Source organism: Rhineura floridana, chromosome 2, assembly GCF_030035675.1.
Source record: "Rhineura floridana isolate rRhiFlo1 chromosome 2, rRhiFlo1.hap2, whole genome shotgun sequence".
In the NCBI taxonomy this organism is placed as follows: Eukaryota; Metazoa; Chordata; class Lepidosauria; order Squamata; family Rhineuridae; genus Rhineura; species Rhineura floridana.
The window spans coordinates 166,187,123-166,204,168 of NC_084481.1; the positions used below are offsets into that span (position 1 = coordinate 166,187,123).

The 17,046-nt window shown below is 44.4% G+C and overlaps 1 protein-coding gene across 4 annotated transcripts in view; it reads right to left on the reverse strand.

Moving 5' to 3' along the window:
- The window catches only part of STARD9 (StAR related lipid transfer domain containing 9), a 217,018-nt gene that overhangs the window by 65,564 nt on the left and 134,408 nt on the right, over positions 1 to 17,046 (reverse strand). For all 4 annotated transcript variants that reach the window (XM_061611273.1, XM_061611274.1, XM_061611277.1 and 1 more), the window contains 3 exons: positions 12,763 to 12,845; positions 9,769 to 9,875; positions 5,380 to 5,424 (listed from right to left, as the gene is read on the reverse strand). In XM_061611273.1, the coding sequence (XP_061467257.1) occupies positions 5,380 to 5,424; positions 9,769 to 9,875; positions 12,763 to 12,845 (235 nt within the window). The remainder of the gene's footprint in view (positions 1 to 5,379; positions 5,425 to 9,768; positions 9,876 to 12,762; positions 12,846 to 17,046) is intronic.

Genomic DNA, 17,046 nt, shown 5'->3' on the forward strand with positions numbered 1-17,046 from the left:
GAACATCCACCATCGACTATTTTGTGGCATCCTACGACTTATACCACACAGTTTTATCCTGCGTAGGGGACAACCACTCTGAAAGCGACCATTTCCCTCTAGTCCTTACTTTGCACTGCGGCGACCATCCCATACATCTTAAACAGGAACCAACTCTGAATGAAGAGCTGGAACTACGTCCAAACTGTATTAAGTGGTCGATCAAGCTAGATAAGGACCTGAAAGGGATATTAAATTCAGCCAAATCTCTTGGCCTCCGTGAAGCTATATCTACAGCAACGTCCCCCAAAATTGCTCAACTCCTTTCACCAATTGATTCTGACTCTACAAAAAGATCTAGCCCCCAAATCTTGCTCAAAAAGTCTTTTTCCTACATGCAAATCCAAACCCTGGTTTGACAATGTTTGGCTCTGAAAAAAAAAATGCTTACTTGCTATATACAATCTATACAGAGCAAACAATTCTCAGTCTTTGTTCATGGAATGTTTGGAACTAAAGAAATCTTATAAACGCTTAATTGCACGGAAAAAGTCCTTAGCCCAAAAAGAAAGTTGGCACCTTTTGTTAGAAGCCTCTAGACTAAAGGACTCGAGCTCTTTCTGGAAGCTGGTCGCTAGGGGTTGGCCCAAATCCTCAATTAATTCAGACTATTACATCTCAGTGAGCACTTGGGAATCTCACTTTAGCAAAATATATGCCTGCAAACAACTATGCCATCAATCGCCCATTTTTGATATGCATGAGTATCCAGATTGGCCACCAGTTACTGCGAGGGAAGTCACCAATCTTATTGACAGTCTTAAATTAGGCAAAGCTCCAGGTCCTGATAACATTCCAGCCGAGGTATTCAAATCCTTTCCGGAATGGTGGGCACCAACGCTGGCTGCCTTATTCACCACCACAGACCGCTCGGCCTGTATTCCGGAGGACTGGGGCCTCGCTATAATTATTTCAATCTATAAAAAGGGTTCTCGATTTGACCCCTCTAACTACAGACCAATCAGCCTCCTCGATATTGTCAGCAAGTTATATGCACGCCATTTATTTGAGAAATTGCAAGATTGGCTTGAACAAGACCATATTCTCGCCGATGAACAGGCCGGCTTTAGAGCGCATCGCTCCACTATGGATCATGGTCTAGTCCTCCAACATTTGGCAGAAAAGTATATGGCCAAGCCTGGGGGAGCCTTGTATTCGGCTTTTATCGACTTCAAATCTGCATTTGACCTGATCCCTAGAGACAGACTTTGGGCAAAACTGGAGTCCACCAACATGGACAGGCGTCTTCTGTTACTCATACGTTGCTTATATGATAACACTCAAGTACGCGTAAGATGTAATAGCGCTGGCCAGTTATCCAAGCCTATCCCTACCCACAAGGGAGTTAAGCAAGGATGTATTTTAGCTCCCACCTTGTTCAATTTTTGTATTAACTCCTTGGTTGATAGCTTGACCCTGTCCTGTTCTCATCAGCCAAGACTGTCCCAGAGGCCTCTCTCTATCCTTTTGTATGCCGACGATGTAGTCCTTTTATCGTTAACATGCATTGGTCTAAGACGTTTGCTAAGTGCGCTTGCCTCTTTTTGTAAGAATGAACTCTTGACAATCAATTATACTAAATCAAAGGTTTTAGTCTTTTCTAGAAAAAGGGTTATGCATCGCTGGCAGATTTATGGGCACTCAATAGAACAGGTAACTTCTTTTAGATATCTTGGGATATTATTGCACTCGACTGGAACGTGGCGTCATCAAGCAAAGAGTGTCATACTAAATGGCCAGAAAAGTACGAAGGCCCACCTTTCCTTTTTTTACTCCAAAGGGAAGCAACATGTTCCATCAGCAATCCAGATCTTTATAGCCAAAGTTATCGCTCAGATGCTTTACAAGTATGTGTCTACGATAACTTCGTCCCCCTAGAATCTGTCCAAACTAAATTCTTATGCTCTATTCTTGGTATCCCTGCCTGAGTACCCAATTCCATCCTGCGATTAGAAGCCGGGGTCTCCAAGATAGAAACTCATATTTGGACGTGTAGGATAAAATTTTGGCTGAAAACGATTTTTGCTCCTGTAGGCTTAGCCCCACTTATACTGTCCAATCCTTTTCAGTCCAAGTGGAAACGGTCGCTTAATATGGAACTACTAACATTAGGCTTCTCCACCACTTCGATTTTCACTTTAGGCTATACTAAAGCAAAAGCTTCCATATTCCAACGAATCCTAGATACAGATTTTCAAAATCAGTTAACGTTGGCTGCTCCTTACTCTGATCTCAGATTCAACTCTAGACCATTTGCCCCCGCTCATTATCTAGCCACCCTGACTATCCCCAAGTTCAGGAAAGCGTTCACGCGTGCCAAGCTCAATATTTTACCCTCGGCACTTTTAGTGGGTAGGTTTAAAAAAACTCCGTATAAGGAGCGGATCTGTCCTTGTGGCAAAGGGGCAGTGGAGGCAGTAGGCCATGTCCTACTGCACTGCACATTTTATTGTGATCTACGTTCTGTTTTAATCACTCCTATCTTGCAAAATATTCCTGGTAGGGACGAGGCTTTTTATGTGGAATTCCTTCTATCCGATCTTACTCCGCAAATATCAGCCAAGGTAGCTAGCTTTTGTGCTGCTGCCATATGCTGCAGAAGGAATCTGACTACTGCCCAAATAACACAGCACTGATTTTAACCTGAATTTCTTTTAAGCATTATATTTTGTATTAACTGTAAAATTGAGAAAACGAGTGGTTGAATTTCTCTATTCTTTTGTGTATTTTTACCTTGTATTTTAAACTGGTCTATGCACTGTAATAAACTCAATCAATCAATCAATCTACCTATCTACCTATCTATCCCAGGGCATTCAGGAATCCCTCATATCCCATAAATCTGGGTGTGGATCATCTTAATGGATCCCCCACCCCTGAAGTGGGAGTCAGTAAACCCAAATCTCACCAAGGAGTAATCCATTTGTGACAATGGGGTAGTAACTCTGCTGCAAAAATCAGATCAAAAGTATTGCTTGCAATGTGTGTTATTGTCAGGTGCCATCGAGAGACCTCATCAGAGGAAGACCAGGAGCTCCGGTCTTGGGCCCAGCCCTGGCTCAGGCTCCATCTGAGGATAAGGAGGTCAGGATCCTGTGATGAGGCCCAGGATGGGCCATCTTCACGCAGGGCAAGTTCAGCCTCTCACATCAAGGCTGAACAGCTCCCGAGCCCAAGAAAGGTTGCCTCTGATGCCAGATGGAGACCCGGCCCATCCAAAGGAGTGCCCAACTTCAGGACCGGACTCCTCAGGAGTAAAGGTCTGGCTGCAGGTATCAATGGGAGTCAGCTGAGGTTTGGGGGTTTGGTTCAGCAGCTCCAACATAAAAACACCAGTGCTAGGCTGGAAGAGCTGCTGAAACAATGTCTGTACATCAGCTCTTTACCTGCCCTGCCTAAAGATCATCTGCAGACCCCAGACCTGTCTCTTGCCTTCCCCATTATTTGGATTGCTTACCAACTGCTTGGCTTCTGACCCTGGACTGCTCTGATCCTGAATCTTGTCTGTCCCCCTTGGTTTTCAGGTAGACTCTTGACTCTGGCTTTGGACTGACCCTGGATACTGCCCTTGTGCTGCCCTCACCTATGTTTCTGCTGCGGAATCTCTCACCTCCTTAAGGAGCCCTGTGAGAACAGGACAGTTGGGCCAGTGATATTCTGAGGTAGGACCATGATTATCATGGTAGCCATGAAGCTGAGAGTCGGACCTGACAAGGCAGCCCTGGCACAGATATTTAAGTTCTCCAGTAATAGTGTACCGGGCTTCTCTAAACCCCCATCAGAAACAACTTCCACCAGCTCAGTTAAGGAGGTTGTTGGGCAGCTGGGTGGGTAGTATACGAACAAGATCCCTGTTCTGTCTCTCTGGTCTAACACCAGGTACAGTCTCCCACATTCCACTCCCAAGCAGATCAGTTTCCTGCAAAATCAGGTGGAATCTCTATGGATCACTGCAGCCCCATTCTGATGAATGCTGGTGCTGCACTGCCCTTGTGAGAAAAGCTGAGTCAGATCAGGCTCCCAAGCTCATCTTCCACATTTCAATTATGCACACTAGCACAGCAACCTCATCTGTGATCAGGTCGGAGAGAGTTTTATGGTGGACTGACCTTGCATTCAGCAGCAACCCCAACACCAAGTGAGAAGGTAGGTTTGCATGACAGCCCAGTTCCTGGAAGCTAAAGATAGCTCAGAAAATGTGATAACCTTCAGTTGACTACTTCTAAGCTGTTACAGTCAATCCCCCACATAATACTTCCCCCTCCTCATGACCACAAATGATAGTTTGATGCCTGCCAAACTGCTGCATACTCTTGTTTCCTAAGTGTTCGCTTCAACTGTGGTTTTTAAATTGTGTTTTACAGAACCCTGGAATTCCTTTGAAACTAAATCAGTGGTCCCTCAATGACACATCCTGTAATGGTCGATAAGCTTCTCTAAAAGACAACTGGCCCATTTATCTTTTGCTGTTTTTCCCTGCAATAAAAGGCAGCAGAACTGGTAATCTTCGAGGTCATTCAGTTCATGCAGATCAATGGTGACCCCAACAACTAGAGACCACTGTTCTACATAAACTGAATGTATAGGCTCCTGAATCCTCTGCAACACACTAGGCTTTTGTGGGGGCTCCTCGGCAGATACACTGGTGCAGAAAATATTCCTTGAAGGTAGAAAGTTTGAAAACCACTGCCCTAAGTCATGGTGGTTCAGGAGATCAGAGAAGTTCCCCTTCCAACTAGTAGTAAAGAGAGGCAAAAGATAAAACTAGGCCTAAATACTTGCTTATTCTGTTTCAATGCCAGCCACTTTCAATTACATTTTTAAGAAAAGCAGGGAATACATTTTCCAAACTAATGATGACAATGATAATAGCAACAACTATAAATAGTCCTCCCTAAATTCAAACAAGCAGAGCCTCCGTGAAACCCTACCTCACTGCCCTCTCACAAGATGACAAACTATGGAAGAATCAAAGGAGAGGCACTTCTCTCTTGGAGCTGACATATTGAAAAAAATATTAAAAACCAAGCTTTTCTCCCTACCACTGGTGAAGGGTCCACACATCTGTACTGGATCATCCACTATGATTCTGGCAGTTTAAGATAAGAATAATATTATTTATTGACAATGATATTTGAATAATCTGAAAAAAAATAAAAGGGCTTAATACTACTGAGGATATGGATGATGCCCTTGCCTCACAACTTATTTCATTGAGAATCATGTGAAGTTACATTCAGATACGCAAACCGTGAATATTAGACAAAATCAAAATCTGCAACCCTGCAGCTGTTCCATGTCCTAAGGTAAACTGATTTCAGTTTTAGGTTATTTTCTTACCTCTTTTCAGAAGATTTGAAGTCATTGTGAACTGCAGAGTCCAGACTGTGAAAGGAAGCAATACATTACTTTTCCACCCACAGACATAGGGCTGCAAAACACATTTTCTAAATTAATGGCATTTTCTGCTTCTCACAAAATGAAAGAAAACCCACAAGATGGTTGCAATGCTTAATTCAGTATCAAAAGAAGCTCTGTCTCCTAATGTTAAGAGAAGCGAGAAGGCTTCAGAACCGTGAATAACACTCAGTGCTACGGCATGGTCTACGAACGGACCACTGGTCTCACCTGAAGGGTGGTTTTCCCAGGTATCATGCCATCACGTGGGTAATAGCGCCATCTAGCGTCTGAAAGCAAGAATGCACTGAAGTCAAGACCAAGGGCAACCATGCCCCTCCCACTCCAGTTCATTCGCGACGAGTCCAAAGTGAGATACCTGAGAAGATACAGTGGCCGCCAACCGGCCTACCAGCAAGGAAAATACAGGAACTAACTGTGTAATACCAACACATACCTTCTTAACATAATAAAGGATCTTGACCTAATGCATAAAGTAAAATCATGTAACCTGGAACATTAAAGAGTTAGAAGATGGTAAAAACACCCCAGCATCCTCCAACAGGGAGGGCCGTGATGGCATGATACCTGGGAAAACCACCCTTCAGGTGAGACCAATGGTCTGTTTTCTCCAGGTAGCATGCCATCACGTGGGATGTACCAGAGCAGCCCTAACAGGGAGGGACCACCCCCTGATTAGTCATGAGAAATGACCTGTTGCAGAACATGCCTCCCAAAAGAAGCGTCAGCAGAGGCATAGCGGTCTATCTTATAATGCTTAATAAAGGAGTCTGGAGTAGGCCATACAGCCGCTCTACAGTTGTCTGCAAGAGGTGCGCTGGTTGCAAGGCAGCCGTAGTAGCGCCTGACCTGGTGGAATGTGCCGTTATCTTAGCAGGCACTGGAAGTTTAAGTGACTCATACACTAGTGCAACGCAGGCGCGCAACCAACAAGACAAAGTAGATTTAGAGACCTTTTTCCCCAGGGTCCTTGGGTGAAAGGATACAAATAATAACTCTGTTAGCCTTATATTCTGAGTTCGAGATAGGTAGATCTTGAGAGCTCTCCAAACATCTAGCGAGTGCTAGGCCTTCTCTAGTGGATGGACAAGCTTCGGACAGAATGATGGAAGAACAATGTCCTGGTCACAGTGGAACACTGAGCTGACCTTGGGACAAAAAGATGGATCTGGCTGCAACACTACTGAGTCTTTATGGAAGATGCAGAGATGGCGGGCCGATGACAAAGCTCCCAGCTCTGAGACTCTTCTCGCTGATGTGATCGTCACCAGAAACAGGACCTTGAAGGATAACAGTTGCAATGGCACTGAAACAAGGGGTTGAAATGGAGGGCGCTGCAGGGCTTGCAGGACCTTAGGTAGACTCCAGGAAGGGAAATGGTGACACACAGCCGGAGGGTGGGCAGCCCCTTTCAAAAAACGTTTGAAAAGTGGGTGTGAACCCATGGGAACAGCAGATGAAGAGACGGACAGGACTGAGGAGATAGTGGAGGCATGACGACGCAAGATGTTTACTTCTAGTCCCATTTTCAGGCCTCTATACAGGAACTGCAAAACCTGCTGTATAGTGACTTGCGAAGGTAGGAAGCCCTGGGACGTACACCAGTTGGAAAAAGCAAGCCAAGTTCTCTGGTAGATACGATTTGTCGACAGTCTCCTAGATGCCAGAATTGTGTCAACCACCCCCTGAGGTAGGCCTGTGCTACTCAGCTGCCTCTGTTCAAATGCCAAGCCATCAGACTTAACCAGTCGGGATCCAGATGCCAGATCGGTCCCTGTGAAATAAGATCCGGCCTGACAGTCAACCTCCAAGGGTCTGTTACTGACAGTGAGAGAAGGTCCGAGAACCATGGTCGGCGAGGCCAATATGGGGCTAGCAGGACCAATTGAGCCCCTTTGCATTGCAGTTTCCTCAGCATTCTGCCCAGTAGAGAAATTGGGGGAAAGGCATACAGCAGACCGTCCAGCCAGGGTGTTATCAGCGCATCTACTGATTCCTCAGTCAATTCCAGGTACCTCGAGAAGTACCGGGACAGCTGGCAATTGTGACTTGAAGCGAAGAGGTCCACTGAGAGGATGCCGAACTGACACCGGAGAAGGTCAAACACCGCTGGATGAAGTTTCCACTCTCCTGAACTCATGTGCTGCCTGCTGAGCCAATCGGCCATCACATTCAGAACCCCGCTGAGATGCTCTGCCCTCAGTGACAGCAGATGATTCTCGGCCCAGTCGAAGATTTGGGTCGCTTCTACTTGAAGAACCTGAGATCTGGTTCCCCCCTGCCTGTTCAAATGTGATTTTACGCATGTGCTGTCTGTCCGGATTAGCACATGCTCTAACAACAAGATTGGCTGGAAATGTCAAAGAGCCAGATGGACAGCTCTTACTTCCAGCCAGTTGATGTTCTGACATTGCTCTGCTCTGGACCACAGACCCTGGACAAAATGGGAATTGCAGTGGGGGCCCCAGCCGGTCAGGCTGGCATCTGTGGTTATTATAGTTTTGTCTGGCTCCCGAAATGGAGTACACCTGCTGAAGTGTTGAGTTGTTGCCTACCAGCGGAAAGACGCATGCAGTGAAGGATCCAGGTGGATCACGCGATGGTTGAAATTGGCAAAGTCCGCCTGAAATGGTAATAAGGCCCACTGGAGTGGTTGAGTGTGATGTTGAGCCCACGGTACAATGTGAATGGTGGATACTAACGTCCCGAGAGCTTTTGCCAGAAACATTACGTCCGCTTTTGAGCGTCGCGACAGCAGAATTGCCATGTCTCTGATGGTTGTAGTATGCTCTGGAGACAGGAAGACCATGGCCTGAGCAGTATCCAGTATTGCTCCCAGATGCTGCAGCTGCTGAGTTGGGTCTAGGTGACTCTTCTTGATGTTGACTAGCCAACCATGGGTCCTTAGAATCTCAACAGTGTAGAAAACCTGTCTGTGGCCCTGGTCCCTGGGATCCGCCCGAAGTAAAAGGCTGTCCAAGTATGGGTAAATATGGACCCCCTGGAGGCGGAGGTAAGCCACCAGAGTGACCATCACTTTGGTGAATACCCTTGGGGCCGACGCAAGGCTGTACAGCATGGCCTGGTATTGAAAATGATGCTGGCCTAATGTAAACCTCAGGAACCGTCTGTGGGCAGGACAAATCAGGATGTGGAGGTATGGCTCTTTCAGGTCGATGGATGCCAGAAAGTCCCCTTGTTGCAGAGCTTCTACAATCGATGCCAGGGACTCCATTATGAACCGACAATACTTCACAAAGCGGTTGACAAACTTGAGGTCTAAGACTGCCCTCCACGGCAGATCTTGCTTGGGAACCGCAAACAAGAGTAAATGCCGTCCGATCTCTCTGCTGGTGGTACTGGTTCTATTGCGGCTATGTCGAGTAGATGACTGATTGCTTCCTGAATGACTCTCCGCTGTTCCTGGGAACTGGAGACGGGAGAAAGATGAAATCTGTCCGGGAAGTCAACCAAAACTCTATTTTGTAACCGTGGGAGAAAATATCTCTGACCCAAGAGATCTGAGTTAAGGCGAACCAGGATCTTGTGTAGTGAAGTAGCCTGCCTCCAATAGGGATGACATCAGAATTGTCTACACTGACGAGCTCCTCTACCATATGATGAAAATGAAGGACCTTGTCGTCCCCGGTACTGAGCCCTGCCCTGGAATCGCTGTTTGTGCCAGGGTGCCCTGGAGGAGCGGAAATAGGCAACTTGAGATTCGCGGCCTCCCCCCCCGAAAGGGCTGGAAAGAGTGATATGGAGCAAACCTTTGGAACGGTCTGCAGTCATCTTTCTTGGCCATGGCTAAAGCTGGCTTTCGGTTGTCCTTAGGGTCTACCAAAACAGCTTTAAGGGCTTCTTCTCTGAACAGCAAGGACCCAGAGTATGAAGCCGTAGACAAGTTGGCCCTGGCTGTGGCATCCATGTTCCAGTGTCAGAGCCAGAGTGTTCGCTGAGCCACTATTTCAGCAGCCAAGGCCCGTGCTCCTTGGTGAGTTGTGTCCAGTGTGGCATCCGCCACAAATGCAGCCGCTTTGTATAACTTGAGTTTAATGTTCCTCATGCTATGGAGATATGACCAGCCTCGGACGAAGGCAAGAATGAACTGGAGTGGGACGGGCATGGTTGCCCTGGGTCTTGACTTCAGTGCATTCTTGCCTTCAGATGCTAGATGGCGCTATTACCCACTTGATGGCATGCTACCTGGGGAAAACTGAAGATTCCACCTTTACAATCTTTTTTTAAAAAAACAAACAGAAGAATTCAGACAAATGGCATTTTAGTTCAATAAAATCCTTTTAAATGTACCTTTCTGTTTCAGCTCGATAAAAGCTATAGGAAAGGGAAGGATATTCTCCATCCAAATCTAGCCATTCAAGAGATCTACAACTCGCCACAGAAGAGGCCTCACTGATCTATAAAATAGAAAATATAGGGAAGGATGTGAAAAAGCACAAGATAATTAAACTAATTGCTGACAGTATTTGCTATAAAATACAGCCCCTGCTTTATAGGGCCAAAAGTCTCAGTAACTGATACTGAGATTTAAATCTCACTTTCATGTCCTAGGCTGGGTCTTATATCCAAGCCTATCACGAAACAAAGAGCTTTGCACTCTTGACAGACCACATCAGTCATACACACGATTTAACTAATTATGACCACATGAGTGTGGGTAAGAAGAGGACTTGTGTTGTATTCAGGATTATTCCAGTGGTTCTGAGTGATAAGGTGCCCAATCTGCTTGGAACAAATTCAGCAGAAGTCCTAAAGAAATGCATGTGAATGCCCCAGGGGTGTATTTTCCAAAACTCAAATTTAATTTCAATATGAGCAGAAAAAGGTCCTGTAAAATTGTGTCCATTTCAGCTACTGTATAACAGACCCACAATATTAAGATTCTGTTTATTTTTCTGCGTTGCAGCCCCAACTGCATTATATATATATATGATATATATATAATACATGAAAGGATGCCATCATCAAGCTATTTGTTGCCCGTCGCAGTTTATCAATTATATGATTTATATATTTACATTATATTATTTGATTTTAGATTACCAAACCAATGGCTCAATATGGTACATGCATGCAGAATCAATATATAATTGGCATGTAATCAAGATATAATTCAAACCACAGAATATACCATAACAAAATATTAAATAAAGACCACAGTGAAGTAAAAATAGAGGTATAAATCACCTTACATGCTCATATTGGCCCTTTTCTCTTTGTATGTCATGTTATTGTTTTAGATTGTAAGTGTGCAGGCAGGGACTGTCTTGTATTAATTGACTGCAAGTAAGCCACTTTGGGAGCCTTTTTGGCTGAAGAGCAGGGTACAAATACAATAAATAAATAAAATAGGGAGCATATGAGGCCTTCAGATGTGTAGTGCTTAAATTGTTTAGGGCTTTACCTTAAACAACTTATATATTTTGTGATTTTAGGTTGTTTTTTAATTGTTTTTAATGCTGTATTTTGAAATTGTTATAGCTTGCTCTGGGACCTTTGGATAAAGGGTGGGTAATACAGTGGCGTCGCATCATATGCGCATTTAACTGATGCAAATTCAACCGTACGTACTCAAAAAAACCAAAATTAAATAGTGCAGGCGATTCTGCCTGTCATTCCACTCAATGAGCACATGCCCTGGAATGAGTGTGAGATGGGAGTCATAAATATGCTGTTCCCTCAGTCGGTCTCAGTTCTCGCATGCCTCTCATAGTATGAGCATCTTGCTGTGCTGAGTGTGACTCTAGTGTTTAAAGACATGAGTTTTTCGTACTGTACTTTATGGATGATTTAAGGGATTTTCAAGGGTAGTTTTGACTATACATGATTTTCATCTTACACGCTGACTTTAGAACCTAACCCCTGCATAAGATGCAACTCCGCTGTAAATATTTATAACCGCCACCACCACCACCACCACCACCACTTCCTATCGTTCTCAGTCTTTATATGCTTTAACAGTTCCATGAAAAAGAATGAGAACTAAAAAGATAATAGTTTTTTCCTCCACTTCCTCCTTACCTGTAACGTTCCATGGGTGTGTGTGTGTGTGTAATATACAGCAATTATATCCTGCCAGTTGCAAAAGAAAGGCTAACAAATATATAAACACACAAAATGGAAATACAGAAACACTAACGAATACAATAAAAACACCACAACAAAAAAGAAACAAACAGCAGACAGGCTGTTAATACTTGGGTAGACTCACATTGGAGAAGGTAGTCCTTCAGGTATCCTCGTTTCAAATCATATGGGTCTTTAAAAGGTCATAACCAGCACTTCGATCTGGGCCTACAACAGAGAGCTAATGCAGCTGTCTGAGCAATGGACCCAATACACAGCTCTAGTCATCAACCTATTTGCCACATTTTGAACAAGCTGAGGTTGCTGGACACTGCTCAAAGGCAGCTCCAAAGAGAGTGCATTGCAGTAGTCAAAAGCATCTGTCACTTTATAATTAGGGCATGGGTTACTATGGTCAGATTTGCCTTCAGGAATTGGAGTAGTTGATACATCGTCTAAGGTAGGCAAAGGCACACCTGGCCATGGCCATCACATAAGCATCCAGGGTCAAGGGTAGGTCCAAGAACATACCCAAGCTAAGGATCTGTTATTTTAAGTGAGTGCTGCCCCCACTCAGCAAAAATAAATCTATTTCTGGATTAGCTGTTTTACTGACCCAGAACACCTCTGTATTGTCTGGATTAAGTTTCAATTTGTTTATCTCCATCCAGTTCATTATTAATTCCAGGCACCAATTTAAAATGTAGACTATAATGGAAACAAAACATACAGATTGGGTGACAACTGCATATTGGTGACACCAAACTTAAAATACCCAGAAGATCTCACCCAGTGGTGTTACGTAGATGCTAAACTGCATGGAGGACAGAGGAGAACTCTGAAAAACTTCAGAGGCCAAAAGCCAGTGAGTAAAACTCTCTTCTGAAATTACCCCTCTAGGAAGGACCCAGACTATTGTTTTATAGTGGTTCTGGTCCTTCCTACAGGGACCATTTAGGAAGAGGGTGATGTGGCATGCTGGTTTTACTCCTTGGCCTAAAGCCCCATCCTGACCAAACAATCCAGAAGGACAATACAGTCAATGGTATCAAAAACTGCTATCCAATAGCAAGTCCCTAACATTTTTGAACACACAGTCCTTTTATAAAGTACGTAAGTTTTCTTCCTGGCAAATAAGTATGTTACGTTTTCCCATTTACTGACATTAACAGCCAATGAAGCAATGGGGAGAGGGAAATGACAACACACCAAACTTACTGATCGCCTTTGTCTTAAAATGGCAGCCTCAGCTGGGTGGTTGAACCTAAATTTGTGAACTTTGCCCAGAATAACAAGAGCTCCTAAAAACAAGAGAAAAGACAAAATGAGAAATCTGAAGTTATTTAAACGATGTCACAAATATTTGACTTTTTACATGTATTCATGGTACATTCTACTGCAAATGTGGTGTTTCTGGCTCTATAATTTTAAGCTTTGAAAAATAAAAGCAAATATCAGATATCATGTGACTAAAAATATATTTTTATTAATTTAATTCTGGAAGTATCCTAGTAACTAAAAGACATTTTAGATCCTAGTTTGGCATTAACTGAGATTCTCAAATTGTTCAAGTGAAAACATTATAGAAATAAAAAACAAAGTATAAAATGCTTAAATCACCCTTTCCCCAACATGGGGCCCTCCAAATGTTTTGGATTTTGACTTCTATGGTGGGTGGAGTTGATGAAAGTTGTAGCCTAATATATCTGAAGGGACCAAGTTGGGGGAAACTGGTTTAAATGAAGTGTTTAGGAAAAATTACGTAAAGCCACATTTTAAAGAAAAACAAAATTAGATTGGATCAACATACTTATATTTCTTTGCTGCTACAGTGAAAAGCTCATAGTGGATTACAATATATTTTTATCTGTTATTGTTATCCTCACCAAAACCTTGTGGGGAAGCTGGCTCAGGGATGGCGACTCTCCTAAGGCTGAACTTCATGCCATTAATCATGGGAAATTAGCACAATTCCCCACCTATCACTACACCAATTATTAAGAACAGAAGCCCTTCTAGATCAGACCAAATGTCCATCTACCCCTGCATCCTTTTATTATTTATTTATTTATTGCATTTGTATACCGCCCCATAGCCGAAGCTCTCTGGGCAGTTTACAACAATTAACAACATTAAAAACAAATATACAAACTTAAAACATATTTTTTTCAGAGTGGTGAACCAGATGCTTCCTAGATGCCCACTAGGGATGGGATCCGTTAGCTGGTGCCACTTTGAAAGCATTCTATCAACCTAACAAGCAGTATCAATTCGAGTTCATTCTTTGTCCACTTTCTGCTGGTTTTACCAGTCTGAGATTTTCCCACTCCAAAAATATTTTGAAAGAAAATATTGATAAAAGGAAAGGAAAGCAGTTTTGCCTTCTCCTTCTCAGCTGTGAGGCTGGTCAGTTTTCATGTTAGCAAGCAAGCAGAGACAGGCTATTTTATTTTTAGAAAGGAAAAGAGGAAAGCAGCTTTCAGAGCCTCCCATCTCCTCCTAGAGTTAATGTGGGTGAGATGCGGCTTTTTTCCCCCCACTTGGAGTTTGGATTATTGGAGTGGTGGGAGGTGGCAGGGGTACTGTGCTGTCAGTAAAAACAGTAAAAGAACAATCTATTTGAGGGAATATTCGAGGGAGAAAAAACGGTGTCGGGGAAAAGCCACTGAATTTCAGAGCAAACAGGATCGCTCCACAAAGATGGAGACTATGTGAACCATTGAAAAATCCAGTACTAAATCTGGATTCAGTGGCATTCTCACCCATCCCTGAAGCCCACACAAACACAGGGTATGAGGGCAACAATTTCACCAACTCTTTATCATTCAGCAACTGGTATTCAGCATCCAAACACAGAGATGGGGCAGTTTGTCCTTACTGTAAATGGTGTTTCTTCATGGATGACAAGAGGTCTCCAAGTGGGTATTGTAGCTCCCTCGACAGCTCAGAGACAGGAAACACTTCAGCAGACATTTCAGCTCCTCCCCTCCTGCTGAGGCTCAATTCATTTCTTGTAAAGCTTTGGAATTCAGCCTCAGTTTAAATTCAACATAAAACATAGAAAAAACATCCAAACTTGATAGTCACTAAGTGTATTAGTAACATGGTCTACTGACCAACAACAAACAATACAGAAAAGTCATGGCACTCATTGACTTCATCCCCTCCACCAGAGGAAACTCTGCAAGGGTGGGCCTTGGAGACCTCTTGTCATCCATGAAGAAACACTGTTTATGGTAAGGACAAACTGTCCCTTCTCTCATAGATGACGGAGGTCTCCAAGTGGGACGTACTAAAGCTGCAGATCTAGGGCGGGATAGATGTAGGCAGGACTTGTTGTAAAACCCTGCAGACAAAAGAAGCCTCCACCGAGGCATACAAATCAATTTTATAGTGTTTGGTAAAAGTGTTCAGAGTGGACCATATTGCTGCTCGACAGATATCTGCCAATGGAGCATCCATGAAAAAAGCTGCCAAAGTGGCAGCAGACCTGGTAGAGTGTGCTGTAATATGTAAAGGAGATGGTAGGTGTAGTGCCTCATAAGCTAGTGAAATACAAGCCTTAATCCAATGTGCCAGTGTTGCAGAAGACACTTGTTTTCCCATAGTGGCTGGATGGAAAGAAATAGTCTGAAAGACTCGGTTCTGCTAATATATACTTTTAATGTGCGCCTAATGTCCAAGGAGTGCCATGCCTTTTCCTTGAGGTGAGAAGGGTTAGGACAGAATGAAGGCAAGATTAACTCCTGTTGTCTGTGAAACAATGTGTTCACCTTAGGAACGAAGGCTGGATAGGTGCGTAGGACCGCTCTGTCTTTATGAAAGGAACATAGGTGCTTTTGAATGGATAACGCGTGTAATTCCGATACCCTGCGCGCCAATGCAATGGCAACCAAGAAATCTGTTTTAAGCGACATGATTCTCAGTAGGACGGAATTCAGAGGCTCAAATGGAGGTTTCTGCAGTGCAGACAAAACTGTATGCAAACTCCAGGTGGGAAAGCGATGAACAACTGGTAGACTAAGATTTGTAGCTCCCCTGAGGAAACACTTCAACTATGGATGCATCGCTAGTGAATCAAACGCCCTGTCTTGTAAGACGAATGACAAAGCTGCCTCTTCAAAGTGTTAGGACGTATGCCCTTCTGAAGACCTTCTTGCAGAAACAACAGTACGTTAGACACCCCAGCCGATACAGGAGCAACTCCTTTTTTATTGCACGAACAGCAAGATGTCGCCCACGTCACCTGATAACTTTGAATGGTCGATGGGCGCCTGGCAGCTTAGATGTTGTCACCACCTCTGCCGGAATGCCAGAATTCAACAGTTGCAGGTGTTTAATTTCCAGGCGGTTAGTTGAAGCCACTGGGGGTCCAGATGCATCAGAGGACCCTGATGGAGCAGGTCTGGGCGCGACGGAAGATGAAGTGGTGGTGATGTGGTGAACTGAATGATGTCCAAAACCCATGGACGTCGTGGCCAATAGGGGGTGACTAACACCACCCTGGCCCTTTCTAACTGAATTTTCTTGAGCACTCTGGATAATAGAGGTGTCGGAGGAAAGACATAGTGCAGGCCCTTCGGCCAGGGAACTGCTAGGGCATCTAATTGTTCTGCCCTGTGAGACAGGTAGCAAGAGTAAAAACGTTTCTTCTGGTGATTGTCCTCCGAGGTGAACAGAGCTATGATGAATGTACCGAACGTTGTCTGAAGGAAATTGAAAACCTCTCTGTTGAGAGCCCACTCCCCCGGGAACAGGTGCTGTCAACTCAACCAGCCGGCTGTCACATTCAATTGTCCCTGGATCTACTCCGCTCTGATTGAGGAAAGATGCTGCTCTGCCCAGGAAAGCATGACCATAGTTTCCCTGTGCAGTGCCAATGACTGAGTGCCCCCTTGTTTGTTCAAGTGGGCCGGGTTGTAGTGTTGTCGGTGCGAATCAGAACATCTGGAAACCTGAGTGAGTTATAAAACTGTCGAAGAGCCAGATGCATCACCCGAAGCTCCAGCCGACTGATGCTTCTGGCCGACTCTCTCTACAACCACGTGCCCTGGATATATTGCCCCTGGCAGTGAGCTCCCCAACCTTTGAGACTCGCATTGGTGGTAATGAGTGAGCGAGGAGGATCATACAGAGGGATGCCCCTCTGCAGATACATCTCTGATGTCCACCAATACAGAGAAGTCTTGATGTGTCGGGGAATCAGGACACAGCAGTGCCTGTAGTGCACAATGTCATCCTGGTAGCGGAGTAGCAACCATTGTAGCAGACGAGAGTGCAAACAAGCCCAAGGAGTAATTCCTATGGCAGAGGCCATCACACCCAACAATTCTGCCAACTTCATGAAATCTGACGATGCCACGCAAGCCAACAACATTACCATGACCTTGATTTTGTGAACCCTCTCCAGTGAGACAGAGATGGATTGGCGAACAGTGTCCAGCCATGCCCCCAGGTGTTGCAACTGCTGTGATGGAATTAGCTGGCTCTTTGTAATGTTCA